The sequence below is a fragment of the Lynx rufus genome, unplaced genomic scaffold, assembly GCF_022079265.1.
Source record: "Lynx rufus isolate CCGP_SWC_20201006 ecotype Redwood Valley unplaced genomic scaffold, mLynRuf1.p SCAF_24, whole genome shotgun sequence".
In the NCBI taxonomy this organism is placed as follows: Eukaryota; Metazoa; Chordata; class Mammalia; order Carnivora; family Felidae; genus Lynx; species Lynx rufus.
In genome coordinates this window covers 18,456,378-18,480,689 of record NW_025814839.1, presented here as the reverse complement: position 1 = coordinate 18,480,689, position 24,312 = coordinate 18,456,378, and the positions used below count along the sequence as shown (strand labels likewise).

The window sequence follows — 24,312 nt, the reverse complement described above, 5'->3', positions numbered from 1 at the left end:
TTCCAGACTTGTTCTTTCCCTCTCCCAGTGGCTTTAAGAAGGGAAGGAAGGAAAGGGGGGGTGGGAAGAACAACTGATTAAAACTAAACCTGGCTTGGCTGATAAGGGTTGCATCTTATACTCCGAACTAAATAATGTTGCAAGAGGTCAACTGATCAGTACTAAGTGATGTCTCTACTGGCAAAGGTCGTCATCACAGTTCATGCAGATCTTCCCAGTGCATTGACCTCCTGTTTGCATGAAAACCTAGAGACTAGACCAACAAAGTGCCCTCCCAGCCCGTGACAGGTGCATTTGGGACAGTGAAGTGGTATTTCACTGTCCTTAGGTATCACCTAAGGAAGATGAACGTGTGGAGATAGGTTGTAATGCGTTAGAGAACTTTCTCTTCAGAAAAAAGTGAATCCGAAAACAAGGCTTTGCTAGGGCAAAGGGTGGGAGCTCTAGCAAATAAAAGGTTATACCAGAACCCACTTCCTGTGTTTGTTCTACTCAGTAAAGTCTTGGTAACACTGAATAATTACAGTAGGAAAAGCCTGAAATGAGGCCATCCTTCCACTTGTTCAGTGAAGGTTAATTTAAGGGACTTAAATTTAAGAGTTAATTTAATGAGACTTGAGATAGAGCTTGAAGTTAGGGATTTTTGTAAATTACCTGTTAGAGGCGATAGAAACAGAAGTGTATTTGTTCCTTAATATGAGAGTGACCTCTTAGTATTTAAGAGTGATTACTGATTAACCAGGGAGTTTCAAATGAGATGTTTACATATTCTGATTTACAGAGTTTGTCCCGTCTGAGCGAGGGCTGGCTTAGGTTGTGGTGAGCAGAGAGCAGAGTGGGGCTGCTGTATCAGAGCATTGTGACTTCAGCTGGAGAAACTTCCTTCCCATGTGAAGCTCCCCATAGCGTCCTCGGGGGTGTGCCCAGTGCGGGGCAGTAAGGCCACCTCTGCCACACGTTTTCATCTAAGAGACTTGAAATGGGAAAGGAAACCAACACCTAGAAAGAAAGGGGGTCTGACCCCTTTATTCTAAACAAACCGAGACAGTGGTGCTTTGCCCCCATAGATGATCTTTGCGGCCGAACTGATGAGTGGCAGAGACAGACTCAGCCCCACCTCTGGAGCCCACTCATTTATTTCCATTCCTGAAGGTGGGGCGTTTTCCAGGCAGAAATCTGTGGGTTTGCTGGAGACTGAAGATGTGAGGCATTGGCTATTCAGAGTACACCTGCTCTGTGTTCGAAGTATAAATCAGTTGCTAACACTTCAATTGGAAGGTTTAAAAATCCACATTTCTACCTCCTCTTGGAAAGTCAGAAGACCTGGCAGCACTGGTGCCCCACTCCTCTGGTGAAGACGGCCTGAGCCGTGTGCCAGCTGCTCCCACCAGACAGGCGTGTGTGGTCTCGCCTGCCACAGACCCCACCGTGCTGCTGTTCCCCTCACGCCACGGCAGCGTATCCATGGCCATCGGTCTTACGCCTGGCCTCTGTGGGCAGAGTTTGTGATCTCCATTGTACGATCTTAAGCTGCTGGTAGAGTACCACCACCAGGGTTGTCTCTGGAAGGCTGAGTGAATCAAGTGTGAGCACAGATCAATGTTGTCTGACAGTCAAACAATAAATACGAAGAATGATCCAAAATGGGTTGGATTAGCAGGCTTTTATGCCTCTAATTTGTGTCAAGCACTGTGAGACCAAAGTAGGGTAACCATATTGTCATTCAAAGTTAGCACACGTTTGAGAATGGAAAGGGGATGCCGTGATTTTTCGTTATGGTAAGAAAACAAGGGTAGAGCAGGGCTTTCCTGTGCACGTGGCCACGTTAGGCCTATGGGACGTGAAAACAGGATGCTTATATTCCCATCAACCGGGGGAGTGAAGTGAGGGTTTATAAGGGGGGCTCACATGGAGGCTACAGTGGTATAGAGATGGTTCTGGAGAACTTGGGCAAGGCTTTGCACAGAAAGGCTTTTAGGTGGGTCCTTGCATGAGAAGGGCGTTGAGAGGTAAAGAAAGGTCCGGGAGAGCAATTAAGGTAAAAGCAAAAAGGTTATTGGGTGTCTTGATTTTTCAGAAATAGGCAACTGTGTGGCTGGAGCACACAGTGCTTGGAGGCAGGCAGTGGGAGAGGGGTTAGGCCGGGTAGACTGTGTCTAAACTAAGCTGAATCTTGGACATTAAGGTAAGGAGTTGGGACTTGACTCTGAAAAAGGCAAGAAGGTAACTCTTGGCATTATGTATGGGATGGACTGGAAAAAAGACTGGAAACAGGGAGGTGAAAGGAGAGAGCCTACTTGCGGGTCATCTGTGGAGGGTGGATCTGAGCGACCTGGATGTGGAGGGGGGAAAGAAGGGTCTGGGCTCCCATGATGACAGTTCCGTTAGTGTGAGTCAAGTGGTGCAGGTTTGAGAAAAATTTGGTGACCCGTTTCAACTGTGCTGAATTGGAGTCCTGGAATTCAAGAAAAGGGTCAGGATTGGAGATGACGTTTGTGAAGCCATTAGGTGGGAGTGTAGGTTCAAACCAAGAGCCTGAGTGAGCTTGTTTAGGAAGAGAGTGGACTAGGAAAAGGGGGCCAGCACGCGACTCCAAGGAAAACTTAAAGGGATGAGGAGAGGGGGAAATCAAAAAAAGAGACTGAGGAGGAGTTGAGAGAAGTGTATATATAAGCAGGATCTTAGTGTCTGGAAATTTCCAGAGGCAAGCAGGGACCATGTCAGCAAATGGAACCTGGATATAGAGAAGGAGAAGCAGGCTCACGAGCACAAATCCACGTCAACAGGGTTGTGGAACGGCACGGAGGACAGCCTGGGTGAGGTGACATGACCCTGTGGAGCATTCATTCAGCACAGGTGTGTGTGTTGTCTGACTTTGGCTGTGTAACAAACTACCCTGAAGCTTAGTGTCTTAAAAGCAGCAATCATTTTCATTTGTTCTTGATTCTGTGGGTCAGCTGAGCAGTTCTTCTGGTCTGAGCCAGTTTGCTCGCTCTCTGGTCTGCTGGTGGTTCGTTAGGGCCTCACTTGGAACAGTTGAGCCCTCGTGACATGTGGTCTCTCCTCACCGAGGAGGCTAGCTCAGACTTCTTCGCATGATAGTCTAAGGGTTTCCAGCAGCAAAAGAGGGCAAGCCCCAGGCACAGGCACTTACCAAGCCTCTGCATGCATCATGTTTGCTAATGAACCATTGGGCAAAGCAAATCACATGACCAAACCCAGATTCAAGGACCAAAAAAGATGCTCCACTTTTTTTTTCTTTCTTTTTTTTTTTTTTTTAAGTTTATTTATTTGAGAGAGAGAGGGATCAGGGGAGGGGCAGTAAGAGAGAATCCCAAGCTCTGTACTGTCAATGCAGAGCCTGATGTGGGGCTTGAACCCATGAATCATGTGATCATGACAGCCAAAGTCTAGAGTCAGACGTTTAACCCACAGCCACCCAGTGACCCCAAATAAGCTCCACCTGTTGAAAGGAGAAGTATTGTGGCCATTTTTTTCAGTCTACCCTGACAGGTGTGAATTTCTTGTAACTCTTGGCAGGAGGAGCTATTTGATACTTTGGTGTAACACTCAATTGAGCCAGGAAGGATTGAAGATCACAGTGGAGCAGTTTAAATTCTGATGACCCATCTAATTATGGAGGATATTTGTTTCAGTTCAGCTCCAAACAAAAGCCCAAGTGGAGGGGACAACAATGACACTCGTATTCATGGCATCAAGCTAAATAAAGCAATTACTAAAGACAGTTCATATACCCGGTTCAAAACTCAAACATAAGTTCCCTCTCTCAAAGCAGCTTTGTCCAGGGGCGCCTGGGGGGCTCAGTCGGTTGAGCGTCGAACTTCGGCTCAGCTCATGATCTCACGGTTCGTGGGTTCGGGCCCCGCGTCCGTCTCTGTGCTGGCAGCTCGGAGCCTGGAGCTTGCTTTGGATTCTGTGTCTCCCTCTGTCTCTGTCCTTAACTCACTTGCATTCTGTCTCTGCCTCTCTCAAAAATAAATAAACATTGAAAAAATATTAAAAAAAAAAAAAAGCAGCCTTTGTCCGATTGGCAACAACCAATACCTTTTAGTGCTGTTACTCATTTAGGACTAGATCATTGAACAGTAATCACAGCTGCCATTGGCACCTGCCATGTGCCCAAACTATGCCAAGCGCTTTGTACCTCTGAACTATTTGATCCCTTCAACAACCTAATAAAGTCCTACCACTGTTCCAGTTCTACAGATCAGGAAACTGAGGATCAGATATGAAGTGACTTGCCTAAGGGCATCAATTTAGTAAGAGAACCGTGAATTAAAAAAAAAAAAAAAGCCCTCAGGCCACTGGTTCCCCCAACTGTGGGCAGCGTAGCAACTGCAGAGAGAGAGAGAGAGAGAGAGAGAGACACACACACACACACACACACACACACGCACGCAGTCCTGATCATCTTTGTGTTAAGGTAATATTCTCTCATGGATACTGACCTGGGATCTGCCTGCTTCCCAGAGTCCATGCGGGCACTGTGCTACCAGTCTCCCTTTCCCATTCACCCAGCTTAGAGAGGGACTGGTTTTAGAATACTGAAGACAGTTTTAGAGTATCAGAAGGAGGTATTATCTGCCTCAGTCTGGATAGTTTTTTAGACCAGCTTTAGAATTTACCTATATTAGCTAAAATTGCCAGCATCACGTGGTAAAGAGTTCTTTGTGTCATTAAAATTTTACTTTTAAGAAGTTAGAGGAATCATGGGAAAAAATATCTGTGGATTCTTCCCCCCATCTATTTTTTTTTTAAGTTCTATATGGAAGTATAATAGACCTAGAATAAGCAGGATATATTTAAAGTGTATAGTTTGAGGGGCACCTACCTGGGTGGCTCAGTCAGCTAAGCGTCTGACTTCCGCTCAGGTCATGATCTCACGGTTCCTGAGTTCAAGCCCCACACTGGGCTCTCTGCTGTCAGCAAGGATCCCACTTCGGATTCTCTGTCCCCCGCCCCCGCTCGTGCTCTCGCTCCCTCTCTCTCAAAAATAAATAAACCTTAAAAAAATAATAAAGTGTAGGGGCGCCTGGGTGGCTCAGTCAGTTAAGCGTCCGACTCTTGGTTTCAGCTCAGGTCACGATCTCACGGTTTGTGAATACAAGCCCCATATCCTGCTCCACGCTGACAGTGCAGAGCCTGCTTGGGATTCTGTCTGTCTCTCTCTCTCTCTCTCTCTGCCCCTGCCCTGCTCATGCTCTCTTTCTCTCTGTCTCTCTCAAAATAAATAAATAAACTTTAAAAATGGATGTTATAAATTCTTGATAAAAAAATAATAAAGTGTATAATTTGATAAGTTTTCACATACACACACACACACACCCCCGTCATGAAACCATCACCTCAGTCAATGTACTCTATCATTCCAAAAAGCTCCCTCCTGCCCCTTTGGAGGCCCTCCCACCCCTCCCCTCTGTTCCTCCCCAATCCCCAGGTAACCATTATTTGCTTTCTCCTACTGTAGATTAGTTTGAATTTTATAGAGTTTTATATGAATGCACTCATGCAAATATGTACTCTTTAACCTCATTTCTTTCACTCAGCATAATTACTTTGAGATTTATTCGTGTTGGTTGTATGTATCTGTTTATTCCTTCCCATCACTTTGTAAATTCTAAATGAGAAAAGGGCACACTGCCTTTTTTTTTTTTTTTTAACTCTGAACTTGGGCCAGGACTATTGAAGTTGCCTACAAAATTGTACATTAACCAACCAATACCAGTGACGAGTTAATCTGTAACTTCATCTGTTAGATGTTAACGTGACCCCCCAACCTAACCTCCTCTTGACTGTCAGGCCCTGATCCTGGGCACACTTTCTCTCCAAGCTGGGACCCAAGTAGGGTTCAGGGCTTGGGGACGCTGAATATTTCTTAGTCTTGGCTGGTCCTGGTCTATCATCATATCTTAATGTAGCATATCTGCATGACATCACGAGAATGGGGCTATCTGTATGTGTGGTGTGAACAGCACAGTCACAGGGGCTGAGTGCTCTGTGCCACTCTGTGTTTTAGAAGTTTGAATTAGGCAGATGTCCTAATCCCAGCATAGGGGGGAACACTTAGGGGCTTCTGTTATTATTCAAAAGGACTCACCTGGACAGTGAACTCAGTACATTTGGAAGTATCTGAATTTATACTTCTTTTCAAGACTCCGCCTCCTTTCTAAACTCCTGTACACCTGTCTGCTAGCAAGTCCATTATAATCAAGCCTTCTTCCTTTCACAGATCAGTTTTTTAATAATCCTCTCCGTAAGTGCTTGGCTTCAGATCTCTCGGCACAGGAATGTTCTAGTAACAACTGCTTAAAATAATACGCAAAATATTTATGTTCTTAGTAATGGGTGCTAGTTAAATATATCTTTCCGTTATTTTTGGAAAACTAACATTGGATGCCCCTAAGTTTTGATTTTTCCCCAAAAAGAAAAACTTGGACATGGCAAAACTTAATGGACGCTAAAGAAGTATGGGGCAGGGTTGACAGGATGCAGTCGGCTCTAAGTTGAACGCCCTCCACTGCTGCCAGCATTTTCTGACCTCGGGAAGTCACTGTATCCTTTGCAAATCGAGGATGTGGGACTAGGTGCTCTTTAATCCCATTCCAGGACTGAGAGGCACTTAATCGATTCCGATGGACCATAGTCGAGGTCACTGTTGCCTAACAGGCCCCTTCTGTCCTCTGCATGAGGACTGCAGTGACTCTTCAGCTGGGCCTCATTGGCTTCGGGGGCCAGGAAGCAGGTTTGCTCTCTCTCTCTCTGGATTTGGCTCACTGGTCTTTTCGAACGTCCCAGATGCTGGAGGGTATGCAGTTGGACTTGTTTAGCCTCAGAATGATGCCAGCCGGTCCCCCGTGCCTGCCATAGTTGGGTTCCTGTCGAGCCAACACTGCCATATTCTGTAACAATCTGCTTGTTTGGGGGGTTACGGAGCACTTGCCGTTTTAGCTCTCTCCACTCCCCCAGAAACCAGACTGCCAAACTCCTGGATCATAAAACAAAGCGTAAGCACCTGGATCATGACCCAGCTCTTTTCCTGTTCTTCTTTTGAGACTTCCCCAACAGGAAAGGCTCTGGGTAATTGATAGAGATTATCCCTGATTCCCTTAATGTAACCTTTTTACTCTTTCCTTTTCCTGGGATTAAGCTGTTCCTTTGCAAGAAGTCCTTTTCTTAATGACACAGTCATAGACCTGTTATTGACCAAAGGAAGCGATCCAGCCCAACTCCACCTTCTGTGGCTCATGGTCCCTTTCTCCTCTTTCATCCTAAGGACTTTTAAAGTCTTTAACTGGGTTTTTCAATTTTCTGCACTGTTAAAGTTTATCCAACTATACTTTAAAACTAATCTGCTTTCTTGAAACAATAATTGCCCCTATATTTATAGTTGGATATGAGTGTTCGTATGGAATAGATGTCCTAGAATTTGCTGCACGAGGGTTCTGAGGCAGCGTGCCGGCACTGCTGAGGTGTGCCGTCCACCGAGTGGTAAGTGAGGTCTGACATAAAGTGGAGACACCAGGACCCTGTCAGCAGGCACCGTTTTTCCTCCTCCTCCTCCTCTCTCTTTTCTTCCATTTAAGGAGTATTTCTTGCTGTGCATACGGTCCCTAGTGTGATTAGTGGCTCTCCTTGAGAAGAAGGACTAGATCTCTTAGGATGGGTCTTTTCGGCATACGATGGTACCATTATGGTAGGGGTTCAACAAGTATGTGTTAAATTAATAAACCGTAGGAAAGACAGTCACATTAGGTTTTTTGTCTGGAAGTACCTAGCCACCCAAATGAACCTTATTTGCAGGGGTCAGGGAACCCTTTCCAGAGAAAATGGAATTTTGGTCAGTGATCCAAAAGTGTTAGTAAACCATAGGGGCTGTGTGTGAATGCTGTGTTGTATACCAGAAACTAACCTGGGGGCATGCTGACTGCCACCGAGAGAAAGGCTAGTTAATAAATGGTGGCCAGTGTTTACACTGTGGCCTTGTACGTGGACTGTAATGTATAGTCCCCATGGAACCAAGCATTGCCTTTTGTGAACCTCTTCCCTTCTTGGCCCTTGGTGTATCTGTAGGGTCTGCGAGCCTCAGCCAGCACCTTGTGTGCCCAGCTCCTGGCCAGCCTTCCCTTCTTCATTTGGGCAGCTTGGTCTCCATGAAGTACTTCCTGACCACACCAGCCCCGTAACATCCTCATCCACATCCAAGCTCATCTATTCCAGACCTGATTTGAGCACCCTTCAAGGTGGCCCCACACTGTTGAGCTCTGGATTCATTTGTTTCCCTTGCTAGAAACGGGGTAGCTCCATTTCTCTAAGCTCTGCACAGGTAAGGACTGCGCTCCCCATATTGCTTTGTAGCCCAAACAGAGGGACATGGATGGGACTTCAAACAGGAAGCAGGAAGTCCTATAGCTGCTGCCCCTGGGGGGTGCCCAACAGCATCTTTTCCCTTCACCTCCTGTCCGTTCTTGGCCTGAGGAAGGCCACCTTGGTGCCTGGGTCAGCTTTTCTCCTTCCCCTTCCATCATCACCACCATTGTGGTGACTTAAGCACCAGGACTAGAATGCATTTGGAAGAAATAAGAGTATAGTTTTCATGGCCTTCAGCTTGTTGGCCTATAGAGATATGACTATAGGACTTGTTCTTTTATTCAGACATTAAGACAAGGCCTTCCTGGGTTTAACTCCTGTTATGTTTTACAGACTAACCCGTGATCTCAGCTGTTACATCTGGTATCTCCTCTCCACACTCCCAGCCCGTGTCACTAGAATTGTTCCTAATAGCAAATGCTGTCATCATTTACTGGCAGAGACGTGGATGTTAGCTGGGCAGTTGGCATCCAAGTTCTGTGACTTGGCTAACTCAGCCCAGAGTGTGTTTGAGGGCTTTAGTTCAAGAAAGGATGTGTTTTGTGAAGAAAAATGGGACTTCAACTTGAAAATGGTGTCCCTGGAATTCATATCTTTCAGAACTTTTATCATGCTGTTATCTCAGAGGACACTTCTGGAACTTGCATTCTGTGGCTCTGTCCTGCCAGGGGGTAGAGACCCCTGTTTGAGGTCCTGGGACCCCTGTGGAGTAGAAGCCAAAGGTCTGGACCTAAGGAGCTAGGAGAACCTCTACTGTGAACCCCAAAAGCTTGCCCCATATGGGATAGAGACTGGCTCTTGTGCCCACGGCCCCTCCCCACAGCGTTTGCTGCCTGCCGGATTCCAGGTGCCAGTCTAGGGGCTTGTGATAGTCACCGCCTCTGAGACCTTTGACTGTGAAGGACCCAGACTTCTGCGTTGGGGGAGGGAGGTCTCATTCCCAGAGCCAGATCACAGGAAGCTCAATTGTTGATTGCCTTGAAGTACATTCTTCTTGTTAAGTCTGAGGTAAAATAGCGTAAGTGGGTTTCTAGAAACCAAATAGTATAACTGAGAAAGGAATCTGGCACTTCTGGGAGGGAATGATGAGTTGGAGTTAAGCACACTCCCTGCCACCCTCTCTCCTCTGACCTCCTTAGGGTCTTGGTCCCTGTGGTTATTTATCTTAGCTATGCCTACAGATCAACCCAGAGAGCTTTCAAACCTCCGGAGGCCAGGTCCACCTCCAGCCCAGTGCCCCTCAGTCTCTGGGGAGGGCTGGGCCCCGGTATTTTTAAATAGCTCCCCAGGATATTCCAGTATGCCTCTGGGCGTCTGACCGCCTTCCGCCTGCTTTGTGCCATGGCATCATTTCTTGCCCCCAACTGTGACGTTCCTGTGTGTGTGTGATGTGCGGCAGAGACACATCGACTTCCAGAACCTTTCAGAGGTGGAGTCTCTGTGACTCTGCCTGCCGCTCTGTGTGGGAATTGGGCTCTCTCTCCTGGAGAGAAGAATCCTGTACGCAAACAGTCAAGGGAGGGGCCAGGTGCCCATAGGAGATACACATAGTGCATGCGTCTCAGCACTTGCCAGTCGACTGGCATCTTCTCATCTAGTCTCCTGACCTCTCTCAACAATCGTGAGAATACGTCCTGTTAGCATGATCCGCATTGAACAGATGGAGGAAGCACAGAAAGGTTGTCAAGTCTGCCCGCAGTCACAGCGCTGGCAAGGTGAGCCAGGATTTCAGCCCGAGCTGTGTGAGGTGACAGCTCCTCCCCCTGCCCTTGCCCCTTCCCTGATCGACCCGTCCATTCACGGGTCACCTTCAGGCTGTGTTCTTCCTCGAGGCCACCTTCGTTGGGGGTGTCATCAAACTGACTGCTCCCAGATAAGACTGGTGTGACTCAGGTGAGGGGGTTGGGACTCTGCCCTTCTCTAGAGAGAGGGGTTTGGTTCTCTTGCTGTTGTAAGTGATTCTGGTGTGAAGTTGAGAGACAATGGAGCCATATCATTCCTAAATTCTACTGATACCAAGTCACAGATTCAAGGACACAATGTGACAGGGCACATGGGGAACCATTTTGGAACCACCTTGGTAGATCTTTAAGAAGTGTACAGAGTAAAAGTTGTATTGTTTGGGAGCTTGCGTTGACTAGAATGGCAATAAGAAATAGCCCCTCTGAGAAAAAAAACATGAGCTTTCAAGCAGCTAACCCTGTACAACAGTAGAATTTTCCACCCTGCCACCTCTCTTTACGTTGACTATATGAGCTGCATGACATTTGTAAAGAGAGTTTTAAAGATGAGGGAGTCCAAATGGGTTAGGTAAGAGCTATCTGGATGCCTTGTAGGATTGGGAAATACAATACTTACATAAGCTATTAATGGAATACTTGGAGATTCAGCATTCATGTTGATATATGTGCACACATTTCTATCACGCTTGATTATGGAAAGCCCTAGGATAACCACAGTATTTCTGTAGCCTGGGATTACAGAGAGGATGAGGTCACATGTCACCTCTCTACTTCGTGGCTTTGTGAGGTCACCTCTGAGCCTCTAGCTATAAAATGGGAGTCAACACTCCCTTGACTACAGAGTTGCATGCCATTTGAAAGCACCTACTGCCTTGTCTGGTGCATAATAGGTGCTTTGCTCACTTTTCCCTCTTGGAGTCTGATGCTTTGGGCCAGTACTGTCCTGAGACCAGGCAATAAAGGCCCTGCTTCTGAAGCTTCTGGCCACTGGGTGAAGAGTCCAAGGGAAGCCCCCTTCTATAAACCATTCCCGGGATCCCAAATTCCCCCAAGATGAGCTAGTGCTGGCTTCCGGCACCTGGCAGACCTCTTGTCCAGGACCATCCTCCTAGGAGCCGACTCCCCTGGGATCCTACCCCTCTTCCCAAGGAGGATAGACAGACCTTAGCCTCGAGGCTGGGGTGTTTATGCCCATGTGTACAAGTCCTCTTGAAATGCAAGGTGGGTCAGGAGTTGGCTTTCTCCACAATGACATGTTCTGATGAGGAACTCCAGGGAGTTAGAGAAATCTCAGTTGAACGTGACCTTTCGGATCTTTATGAAGGTGTACATAAAGATAGAAGGGTAGCATATATTTTATTTCGTGGTTTGTTGGATCTTGTCCCAACTCCCTCCAATGTTAGGAGCAAGCCTGCCTCAGGCATGCAAACATTCTTTCATTCAGATTCTCTTCCTCTTAGTACAAATAAGAAAATCATATAATCAGAGTAATCTTGTTTTTTCAAACAGTGTACCACCTAATGCAGGAATTCGCTAACACTTTTCCTTTGCCCCATCGTTAAGTATTGCCCGTGTGCTGTTTAGATAGCTTCTGGACCTCCACCAGTCCAATTGAATCAGAAGAGGGGCCCCAGAATGTGCATTTTTGACAGCCATCCCAGGGGCTTCCTGCAGTTTGGAGCTCAGTGGCTCTCAGCCCTACCTGAATTTTAAAACTAACTAGGAAACTTTTAGAAAAATATTGCTGCCGGGGCTCCATTCCACAGAGATGAAATCATCATCTCTAGGGGCAGGGTATTTTTTAAATCTTCCCCAGTTGCCTCCTCAGTGGGCCAAGGTTGAGAACCAAGTCTGCCCTGCTTGATGGCTGCAGTAGCCAGGAGCCCAGCCCTCAGCCCTCAAAGATTCTGCCCTCCACCTCTCAAGGCAGAAGGGAGGCTGTGGGGTCTTCAGACTTTGTAGGCACTGTTGTTCCTTGTTAAGCCCAAATACGCCACCCAATTAACTTGCCAATGATTATTAAACAAGTGTTACCTGTCATATGCAGAAAAGGGAGTGGTCCTGTTTAAATTTTCTAGTTGTTGACTTTGTAAGATTTGGCCCTGAAGTGGGGCTTCTGGAAACTCAACCCAAGATAGCAGCTAACAAGTTCTTCCAACAGTTTCTCTGCCAGGCATAGACATCTCATCAAACAACCCGACTGCAGACATTTTTCCATAACACCCCTTCACCCAGCAGTGGCCATGGAAAGGAGGGTGTGGACAGGCTTCCTGGGTTGGGGTGCTCCTTGTCAGGTGTGAAAACAAAGAGGATCATTGTGTTTCTTGGAACTGGTGTAAAATGTCTATGTTTAAGATTAAGATCTGGGGAAATGCATTTTCCGTTTGAACCAGCATTTTCTGATTGTGAAGAGGGTACCAACCTGTGCAATGGCGCCGTGACATGGCCACGGACTCCAGCCTTTTCTGATGATTCCTTTAATTAGGAGAAATTAAGTGGGACTGCTACATATTTGGGGAATAAATAATACTATTTAAACGGAGGCAGCCTTAACCACTAACTTAACCGCTGAATTCTCGCTGCTACATACCTCCTAAATAGATCAGCATAATCTTAACTAGGACTTAAAATGCATCCTCCTCGTTCTGGAGCTCAGAACCAGCAGCCCGCAGGAGCCTTTGGAGGCTTAATGACTTTAATTAAGGCGAGAAATACCTTCTCCCGATGGGGAGGGGCGCGGCCAGCCGGGTGGGGTCCGCGAAGGGCAGATGGGAGCCCGCCCCCAAAGGCCGGCCCTACTGAGTGGGGAGAAGGACTGGGGGGCGTGGGGAAGCGGAGGGGGAGGGACTCTGAAGGAGGGCGTGGAGTAGCAGGGCCAGGGGTTGAAGCTGGAGGGTGGAAGGGAAGGGGGGACCCTGGGGGGAGGCCGCCGGGGCCTCCGAGTTCTGAGCTGTGTTTGTGGCTTCGGCACTTTGATCTCCTGCCAGCGAAACCTGGAAGGTCAGGCCGGGCTGCAGCCAAGCCCTGGAGCGAGGAGTCGGGTGGAGCGGGCAGAGCAGCGCCACCCACCCTCACCACCACCCCCACCCACCTCCTCTCCCACTCCCGGAAAGTGAGCTTGCCTGGCTGCCCGGGCGGCCCCGCCCCGCCCCTCTTTACCCCTCTGGGGCCGTTTTGTGTGTTGATCTCCTTTAGGCGGTGGATTAGGAGCTCCAAATCATGAAAGTGAATAAGCCACTCTCCCTGCAAGTTTGGCTTGGTAAAATCATTTATGTTGCATATGCTTTAAAGAAAGCAGGTTATTTTTTAAAGCTAGGTGCACCCCTTCCTCTCTGGGCTGTCCCAGAGCAGCAGGTGGTTCGTCTGGTGGTTCCTGTGTGTTAGGGTCCTCTCTCTCCACACTTCTGACACCCGCCCCCTTCTTGGCGCCAGCATTTTCTCACCGGTTACCCATGTGCTCTGGTGTGTGACCTCATTTCCTATGGAACGAAAGGTTTCTGTAGGAAAACAGGGCGCTGGGTGAGACGGGCCTTGCAAGCCCCCTTGCCTGGCAAGGGTATCTATCCCCTGTCAGAGCAGTGACTCATGCTTCAGGGAACAGCAGCTGACCAGAATGATCAAGAGCCTGGTGCCTGGGTGGTCACTGCCAAGCGAAGAACACGGGGGAGGAGGAAAGGAAAAAGTGAGGAGGGAGGGTTTAAAAACCACTCAGTGGCCTCCGGAGGGTGGGGCATAAAAGGACCCAAGGAGCGATGGCTGTTTGGACTACAGTAGGACCAGCAGGGAGAGACCGGTGGGGTGTCAGGCGTGGTTGGTCTCCATCGGTGTTCACAGCCCCTGTTCCTCTCCGACCACAGAGCAGGCCCTGCGGCAGTGGCCCCATACCCAGGACTTGTTCCTGGCACCCTGCATTCCTGGCAATGATCTGCCCCAGGCTCAAGCCTTAGGCGGGTGTGCCTCTCAAGCCTGTGCTTTGGTCTCATTGCCCCCAAAAGAGGCTGTCACTGAGTGGGGGAGTTTGGAGTCTGCCACCGGTTCCCCCGGAAAGCCAAGCTTCCGGTCTTCGCACCAGGTGGGGAAGGCAGACTGGTATCTGCTCACTTTCCCAAGACAGGCCCCTATTGGTACAGGCCATCTGTCTCCACCTGTTTCAGGATGTTCCATAGGTTTCACCAGTCTTTGAGGCTGAAGAAAAGCCAGCGTCCCCTGAGTGATGATGGGAGGATGCTGTAAAACTCTGTATCTCCTGCCATCTCTTCCTGTGGGTTTGCCCAAGGGTAGTCATTTGGTGAGCGTTTTCCCTTGGTCAGAGTTTTAAAGGACCTTGCCTTCCTCCAGAGAGTGGAAGGAACAAACATTGCAGGGGCACGGGCTTGTTTTCTAAGAGGTTTGACATCAGAGATGTGCTCACACAGGGGCCTGGGGCCTGATAAAGATCCACATTGAGGCAGAGTCACTTGTAGTGGCTGAGGTCGAGGTTGCCCAGAGACAACTGTGGCTGCATTAGCACTAACCACCAGTAAGAGGCCCATCAGCAAATGCCGCAGCAGGGGATGTGCACGCAGTTAATAAACCAAATCCTGGGGCGCCTGGGTGGCGCAGTCGGTTAAGCGTCCGACTTCAGCCAGGTCACGATCTCGCGGTCCGGGAGTTCGAGCCCCGCGTCGGGCTCTGGGCTGATGGCTCAGAGCCTGGAGCCTGTTTCCGATTCTGTGTCTCCCTCTCTCTCTGCCCCTCCCCCGTTCATGCTCTGTCTCTCTCTGTCCCAAAAATAAAATAAACGTTGAAAAAAAAATTAAAAAAAAAAAAAAAAAAAAAACCAAATCCTGAAAGTCTCAAATGCGCAGAATCTTGAGTTCCAAGGAGATGTGGTAGAGAGCAGACCTTTCTCAATCTGAGTCAAAGGAAACCAGAGATGAGGTGACCAGCAGCGAGCTACGGTCTGTGCTTGAAGTAGCAGCGACCTAGGTGTTTGATGCTAACCCTGAGGGCAAAAGCTGATCTTTCTGGGTTAATCAACAAACATTTTTTGGCCATTTACCCTGTGCCAGGCCCTTTGCTGGGTTCTGGGAATTCAGCAGGAAAGAAGTCTGACACATTGGCCGCCCTCTAGTGAGGAGGCACTTTGAGTAAACAATTGCAGTGTGATGTCATAAGAGCTGCAACAGTGGGGCACAATCAGGCCACAGGCAGTAACAGTGTAAAGGGAATAACACCTAAGTCGACCAAGAATTAGAAGAGGTAAAGGCTAGCTGGTGTTGGGGAGGTAGAGCGTTCCTCAGCACAGAGAACACAGGCCATCAGAGAACTAGTGAGAACTCGGCCTAGTTAGACTCGGGGTTGGAGTGTGGAGTTTACCATAAGCAGCGGAGCGGTCCTGGCTTTCCCTAAGAGTAACACAGTTATCCGAGGAGAGTGGTCCAGGTCAGAGCTGTGATTTAGAAGAGTCCCTTTACTGCTGGGCAGAGACTACACTGTGGGGGGGGGGGGGGCGGGGAGGGCCAGGTGGAATGGGCTAGACGACCTCCAAGGGAGAATGTTGTTGTGACTCACATGAGAAGTCTGGTGTCCTGGACAGGGTGGCATCAGTGGGGATGGAAAAGCAATGGATGGATTTGGAAGATGGAATCAGCAAAACTTGGTAAGCAGTTGAGTGTAGGGGTGAGGGCAAAGGTTTAACTTGGCCCCTGTGAGCCTAGGTTGTAGGAAAGTAAGGATTGCATGAAGGGTAGGCCTGTGGCAAGACGCCATGCACCCATATCAGCCTGAGCAAGAAATGACCCACGATGCCCAGGACCGTGTGCTCCACTTTGCGAATAGCCATAGATGGAACTTGGGGACCCAAACTGAAGGAGAATGCTGATGCCAAATCATAGGAACCAAGCCCTGGTGCCATTTTGGATTTTCTGCCACTTTAGGTCACACTGCTCTCTATAAGTGTATCAGAGGAGACCCACAAGTGAACATTCTCTTGGGTAAAAAGAGATCTCCACACCTTCACGCTGCTCCTTGCCAAGCAAGAGCTCTTCTCCCAGGGCAACAGCCAGTGCATAATGACAGACACTTCTAGAAGGTCTTGGCTTGTATCTTTCTTGAGGTGTCTGGCACAGAGTTGGACCTCTTAAGTAGTTGCCAAGTTGAACTATGGAACTGAATGGTTTCATACTAGTAGCCATCTCATTTAAATTGTGGTGTATAGGGGCGCCTGGGTGGCGCAGTCAGTTGGGCGTCCGACTTCAGCCAGGTCACGATCTCGCGGTCCGTGAGTTCGAGCCCCGCGTCAGGCTCTGGGCTGATGGCTCAGAGCCTGGAGCCTGTTTCCGATTCTGTGTCTCCCTCTCTCTCTGCCCCTCCCCCGTTCATGCTCTGTCTCTCTGTGTCCCCAAAAAATAAATAAACGTTGAAAAAAAAATTTTTTTAAATTGCGGTGTATAAACTTTCTAATTGTTTTCCAGCTCAAAATGTAGATCCCTGCCATATCCCCCAGCCTCCTACCTGTACCTTAGAGCAAGGGAATGAATAATAAGGGGTGATACTCCACTCTCGTTGGCATACCATGCACCATGGAGCAGTGGGTTCCATTTTTTTTATGTTTATTTATTTTTGAGAGAGAGAGTGAGCACTGGCTGGAGAGGGGCAGAGAAAGAGGAAGATACAGATTGCAAAGCAGGATCCAGGATTTGAGCTGTCAGCACAGAGCCCAACATGGGGCTTGAACTCGCAAGCCATGAGATCATGACCTGAGCTGAAGTCAGATACTTAGCCGACTGAGCCACCCAGGCACCCTGAGCAGTGGGTTCCAAAACGTCTCGCATAGAAGGGAGGGAATGTTGACAGAAGTTGCTGCAAAAGGATTCTGTATCCAAAAAACTGGGGAATTCCTGGGCCTCTATCATACGTGCCCTGTGGATATCAGGGGTCACTCTAGAAAGCGCAGCATTTCTCAAAGGACCCTGACCAAGAAAATCTCATCCTGTGATACGTACTTTGGGAAAAGCTACAATAGAGACATGGGATAACTGATCCCATGTCCATAATTTCTTACTCATTTGTCCTTGGAATGAAACACTCAGACTATTCCTTTATTACTCGGCTGGCCTCTGTCTGTACCTGCATTGCTTGCAGAATGCACACTCCTTAAGGACAGGGGTCTGCCACACGCCGCTTACTATTGTATGTATGTCCAGGGCTGAGCACGCAGAGTAACTGGTTAATTGCTACTGTTAAAAAATAAATGAATAAATGGCACTGCAAATAGAATTAAACTCTGTTCCTGCCTACCATGTTAATTTGTTGAGTGTGGACCATGCCCAGGGCAATCTGCTTTGTTAGGCTTTTTCCAGGACACACAGACTGGTCAAGTAAGGTCTACCTCCTGGCTCCTTTAGACCCTGAGGGTGGGTTAACCCAGCACCCAGGCCAGGCATTTACATGTAAGATCTGTGCGCTTTGGAGAGGCAGGACCACTTGTAGCTATTTATTTATTTATTTATTTATTTATTTATTTATTTATTTAATGTTTATTTATTTTAGAGAGAGTGTGTGAGCAGGGCAGAAGAAGGGCAGAGAGAGAGGGAGACACAGAACTTGAAGTGGGCTCTAAGGGTCCAGGCTCTGCACTGTCAGCACAGAGCCCCAACGCGGGGCTCAAACTCACGAACTGTGAGATCATGACCTGAGCTGAAGTTGGATGCTTAACCGACTGAACCACCGAGGCGCCCCTAGCTATTTATTTAAAGCCAGATACCAGCAGAACCATGAGTATGAGAATGTATATATGGCACTGTTTATAATAGAGAAAATATAGAAATCCTGTAACAGGAGACCATCTTAAGCTCTGCTACGACCATATAATGGAATAATATATGTACCTGGTAAGGAGGATGAACGGTTTTTTATATCGATGCATATAATATTGTTGAACAAATTGTTGAGTTAAGGGGGGGCGAGTACAGAACATTATATACATACAGTTTATTTTTAAGTGTTTTTTAAGTGTATTTTGATATGTGACTATATATGTGCATTTTATTCCTGCTAATATATGGGTTTTTTTTAAAAAGAAAACATGGGCGGGGCGCCTGGGTGGCGCAGTCGGTTAAGCGTCCGACTTCAGCCAGGTCACGATCTCGCGGTCCGTGAGTTCGAGCCCCGCGTCGGGCTCTGGGCTGATGGCTCAGAGCCTGGAGCCTGTTTCCGATTCTGTGTCTCCCTCTCTCTCTGCCCCTCCCCCATTCATGCTCTGTCTCTCTCTGTCCCAAAAATAAATAAACGTTGAAAAAAAAAATTTTTTTAAAAAGAAAACATGGGCAATAAGGGTGAGTTATTTTTTGCTTTCAATTTCAATATTTACATTAAGCACATTTTACTTTTATAAATAGCAAAACCCCTAAAGATCGTCCTATTTGAGGGGAAAATCCATCATAGAAGTAGTAAGCAGCAGAAAAAAAAATCCTTAGAGATATTAGGGCCCAGAGAGGGATAAGAGCTGCTTTAGGCTACAGAGAAGCATTTGTCTATCTTATGGGAGGGGTGGCACATGAACTTGACCTTGAAGAATCAGTAGCTATAATCAACACATGATAGTTTACACTGGAGTATCTTTCTGCATATGCAGTATCAGGCAGATTACTCTCAAACTGACTTCCTTCCCCTAGCCAGCTCACCACAGGTCACTTTACCCAGAAGTTAAATGTGTTGATGAATTTGTCTTGTATTATCTGTGCCATCCTTAAGAACTGAGTGGGTTTATAAGGAGGGGCATTAAAAGCCTGTATAGATTGTATTACAACTCTTAAAATAATCTTCATACTCTTTGGCCCTGGGTCTCCCTTCCTAAAGAAATTGGAAATTAAGCCACAATTTATTCAGTATAGCATTAGTTATCATAATAAAAAATCAAAAGAGCCCAAATATCAAAAATACATGAGTGAGTAAGTAGAGTATGTGAAGGTCTATTTCACAGCTTTAAAGATGTCTACAGAGAATTTTTAATGACTTGTTTGGAGGTTATGATAGGCGTAAAAGAAAAGACAAAATGAAAAAAAAAAAAAAGAATTGTATTCAGTAGGGACAAAAAAAGTCTGCAGAGCTCCCTAGAAGAGGTTGAAGACAGAGGTCTTCATATCAGCACTAATGATCCAACTTCCTTGGTTATCCTGTGGTCAGGAGTTTGGGACAAAGGAGATTTTTCATCATCTTTTGGGTTATCTCCAATTAAGATGATACTCTGTCAAAGATTTCCTCTAATAAGTATTAGACACTGGGACCAACACATTGAGTGCTAGACAAACAGATAAACAACTGTGAAAAATGGAGTCTGCCCAGGGGCTGCTGGGAGTAACCAAGTCTGGGTGTAACTGCACACACTGGGGAGAGTGCCAGATCCATTCCTGATTGGAATTCCTGAATTTAATTGAAACTAAAGTAGACTGGAGGCTTTGAGTTCTCCTACCCACAAGGTGGTAGCGGGACCGGAACCGTTCTCATCAGAATGCCTCATTCCCATCCGGAAATTCAAAAGTCAAACATGTTGATAGAAGCACTTTCCTTAGGGGAAAACCATATCCACGTTCAGGAGGCAGCAGCCGAAGAGTATGGTCCCAGGCAGGCTTGCTCTCATTCAGAACAAACGTTTATTGAATAACCATAGGAGTCTTGCATTGCTGTAAGTGTTAACCACAGTAGGACCTTGTCTTCCGGGGCTTGAAACTTTGTACTTGGCAAAATATAAGTGTGCAGATGTTTGCACATCTGATACTTGTCTCAGTGGCTATGGACATTGTCGAGCCTTGGGTCTTGCAAGCCCTGGAAAGGTAAACAAAGGACCATGACAACCTTATGTTCCACATTCTACCGCTGGGCTTCCAGTCACCTGCTCACTGGTGTTGACCTGTCCACATTGGTCAGGTCTTGCCCGATTGAGGCAGCAGAGGTGATGAAGGATGTTAAAGTAACTGTGTGGGAGGGGCAGAGGGAGGGCAAGCAAAGGGCCATAAAGGCAGGGAGGAACTTTGGTTGCTTTGGGGAGGCCTTCCCACCTGTTTTCTGCTGTTCACACCCTTCTCATGCTCTTCCATCCACGCCAGTCTGTGCACAGTTCAAGGGTAACTGCCCTCCCCAACTGTAGCCCAATTTACCTGTGACCTTTATCTAGCAACATCCACCAGGCTTCGTTTTTCCACCCTTTCTTTGAAACAGCCTTATCTCAAGAGTTTTGTGACTTTATAGAGATAGGGTTTCTAGTGATCACAAGACCACTAATCTCCTAATTATGTAATCTCCCACTCTATGCATTAGATTTGTTTTGAAGCAGTATTCTGGCCCAAGCTTGATTTGGTGAAACGTTGAAATGATCTAAGATGTGAAGACTGGTTCAGGAAGATGCCTCGTCTATTTTTAAACTGAAAATGTGGGGCGAGGGGGAAAGTGTCACCAAGTAGTGTTGTGTTTTTTAATTTGCTTTGGGAATAGTATGATAAATGTGTCATTTTCTAAATCTGGATTATTCATGGCCTATTTTAAATCCCGAGCTGCCTCCTAACAGGCCAGTTCTCAATAGGATCCTGGGTTGACTCCCCTCCTGTCTAGTCCTGCCATGGACAGGAAATGCAACCTTATTTAAATAGCAGCTTCCATTAATTTTTAAAGTAAGTCAGCTGTGAGAATTATCATTTTCTCCAACGAAATATTTGTACTTGAATCCTGTGCATTAGGTTGGTTGTGTCTGAGTCAGTGAAATGGATCTGTTAACATGGGGTTTAAGCACCTTATCGTTGACCTGCTGTTTTTACTATAGAAACCAGGAGACCTTTCAACCCCCCTAGATTTTGTTGAAAATGCCTTTTTAAAAAGTGCCTGTCCCAAATGGGTCATACGTGCCTCACCTCCAGATCCTTGAGGTTTCCACGTTCCTGTGGAGCAGGGAAGCCCAGAAACGTGAGCAGCCACGTGGCTGGGGCTCTGCGCTACCCCGCGTTCCACAGCCTTTCATCCGCTGCCATCAGACTCTGCAGGTGCGCCAGCATCAAAGCGGGAGGTGCTGGGCGCTCCTGATCAGGACAGATCTGAATGCACGTTTCCCTCAGGTGCTGGTTGATGTGCTTGATGGCGAATGAAAGCCAAATAAAGGAACAAGCTCCTGTTGATTACCTTGTTTTCCGTGCTGTTCCCCTGGGTCCTTCCACGTCGAGGGAAGATTTTGTGAAGATGAGGGTATCACCTGAGTAGAAGACACAGCGCCTACTTCGTCATTCTGGGGCGCACAAACTGTTGGCCACAGGCAAGGGAGAGTCAGTGCCCCTAAAGAGCCTTTTGAAGGAAAGTGACCACCTGGCCACAAACTTTCTCACTGTGCCATCATGTCCTCTCTCTCTGGAGGCAGGCGGTAGGGCCACTGTAGCTCTTTCTTCATTGCTCTGGACAGTCCCCTGCCTCTCAGTTGAGTGGCCAAGATTGGGAACCAGAAGGGACCCTAGTCATAATAACATAGGCTTCCTCCTCTTACAGGTGGGGAAACTGAGACTGGGACTGAGAGAGATTCAGTGACTTGCCCACCATTGGCAGCTTGTCGGTGGTAGAGCCAGGAATAGCTCCCAAGAGCCACTCCCGACTACAGCTTGCTGGTGAGGCAATAGGGGTGGGATGGACAGGAGGTAGAGGGGACTTGAACTACCTGGAGTCTCAGTTCAACAAGGAAGAGTCCCCAGGGGAAGAAAGACAGCTTCCGCAGCACAGCAGCCAGGGTGCCCGGGCTTGTTAAATTGCGGGGGACTTTGCAGGATCCGTGAGGATTTCACAGTGCCGCTTCTCTGGTACACGGTGCGGGGGATTGTCTTAAAAGCTGTGGGATAAGACTGCCCTCTAGTGGGCTTGTGAAGCCATTGGTCCAGCCACGTGCTCGGCCGGCTCTTGGAGGTTCAGTGCTGCCTTCTCACGCTGCATCTGGGTAGTGATTATTCCCTCAACAGGGATTCCTTCCAGTCAAATTGTATTCTTTCTCAAGCACTCTGGCTCGTAGAGACTTTCTTGATCTCTGAACAGTAGCCATTATTTGTGCCTCTGATAGGAGGCTTGGGGTTTTATTTTGATTTTTGTTTGTTTTCCCCCCACATTAGAGGTATCTTCTCTAACAAGATCCAGGAACCGAAAAGCAAGGGTTACGTCTTATGTCTTGTTCTTCCACAGCTTCTACTCTGTTATCCACTTAGCCAGACATAAAGTCAGAAGGTTCATTGGGCTAAAAAAGAATCCTTTCCCTCAAAAAAGAATCCCACCCACCAGGGTCTCCTGGGTGGCTCAGTCGGTTAAGCATCTGACCCTTGGTTTCTGCTCAGGTCATGATCTCATGGTTCATGAGTTTGATCCCCACACCAGGCTCTGCGCCGACGGCTTGGAACCTTCTTGAGAGTTTTCTCTCCCGCTCTCTCCTCTCTCTGACCCTTCCCAGCCTGCTCTCTGTGTCTCTCTCAAAATAATAATAATAATAACAATAATAATTATAAAAAAAAGAATTCCACCACTTCACATTTGTTCCTAAAACATTCTCATCTCATCTCTCTCTGATCCTTAGTTCCCCAAGTGGTTGAATCATCTGAATCCCTCAGAAAACTTCCAGAACTCCGTTTCCTGGGCCTTACTCCAGCCCTGCTGAATCAGTCTCTGTGGTTCAAGCCAGGAAATCTGCTTTACAAACTTCCCAAGTGGTTTTTGATGTGCAGCCAGGTTTGGCAGCCAACTGCTCTAAATCCCCATTTACGATTTTTTCTCGGAGCTTTTCCCTCTGACAACATCTCCAGAGGTCTTCAGCTTATGTCAGTTATTAAGCTGACCATTTTGAGATCTCCTTGGAAATATTCCGTGTGCCAGTCTCACGGCAGCCCTGGGTGACGCGGGAACGATGCGGGACCACAAGACAAGGACCAGAGGCATTTACTTTGGTTGCCAGTGGCTCTGTGTTCATAGCAGAAGATCCTGAAACCAATACCTTCATGCTGACGGGGCAGGTTGTTGATTTGTTTTTAATGTTTGGCTGGATAGGGAGACAAAGGTTAATTCAGTACCCGGGTAGTTATTTCCACCTATTCTAACTCTGGTTCTCCTAATGCAGCTGTACAACATAGGTGGCATTGTCCCCTCGTCTCCCCTTGTTTCTTTTACAGATGGGAAAGTTGAGGTTTCGGGAAGCTATTAGCAACTTGCCCAGAGTCACAGAAGTTGGTAACTGTCAGATTCCACGTTCGAACACAGGTCTGATTTCCCAGGCCAGCTCTGGAAAGGTCAGAGGAGCAAGAGTGCCAACCTGTTCTTTTTTCCCCTGCCAGGCCAAGCGAGCAGTGCAGCGGGGAGCCACTGCCGTCATCTTTGATGTATCAGAAAACCCAGAAGCTATTGACCAGGTAAACTCCTCGGGCCACGCAGCATTGCAGCCCCCGCCCCAGAGAGGGCTTCAGTTAGCTCGGCGTGTCACGGGGCCGTCACCCTCGTCTCAGGGCTTTGCGCTTGCCCGCTGACACTAGAGACCCATGTCTTGACATCATTCAGACTCCAAGGCAAGGGTATTGAGAGGAGTGAAGAGCCAGGAGGTTGGTGGCTGTGGGGGGCATTTTCACAGACCCTTCTGGGCCTTCAGCCTGCCCACGCCATTCTGAAACGAGCATTGTTCTCAGCCTCGCCCTTCCAGAAGCTCCAAGGCTGTCCCGCTTGAGGACTTTGGGGATTTTCAAATGGTGTCTGCTGTTCTTTCCCTTCAGCCTCACTCTCTCTCCTTCTTAAAGTAAGCACGCCCTTTAACCAGCATTGTCTTTCTGTCCACAGCTAAACCAGGGCTCAGAAGACCCACTCAAGAGGCCGGTGGTGTACGTGAAGGGTGCAGATGCCATCAAGCTGATGAACATCGTCAACAAGCAGAAAGTAGCTCGAGCAAGGATTCAGCACCGCCCGCCTCGAGTGAGCCCGGCACCCTCTCTGCTGCTCCCTGTGCCTTTATTCCCTTTGGGCTCGTGTTCCAATCTTCTTTCTCGTCTAACATGCTGACACAGCCTAGGTCCTGCAGTTTAGATTAGGTATAAGTCCGCAGGCCAAGGAGAAATGTCAGCCCTCGCGTTCCTTTACAAAGGATGTGAAAAGACCTTCCGGAAGTAGATGATTTGTGCTAAGGTGTTTCTGGTCTCTTCCACTCGGC

General features: G+C 47.7%; 1 protein-coding gene across 1 annotated transcript in view; it reads left to right on the top strand.

The window, feature by feature from the left end:
* ZNRF3 (zinc and ring finger 3) overlaps nucleotides 1-24,312 on the top strand; it is a 154,064-nt gene that overhangs the window by 120,970 nt on the left and 8,782 nt on the right. Inside the window, exons 3-4 of the mRNA XM_047088289.1 lie at nucleotides 23,453-23,527; nucleotides 23,946-24,077. Of these exons, the coding sequence (XP_046944245.1) occupies nucleotides 23,453-23,527; nucleotides 23,946-24,077 (207 nt within the window). The remainder of the gene's footprint in view (nucleotides 1-23,452; nucleotides 23,528-23,945; nucleotides 24,078-24,312) is intronic.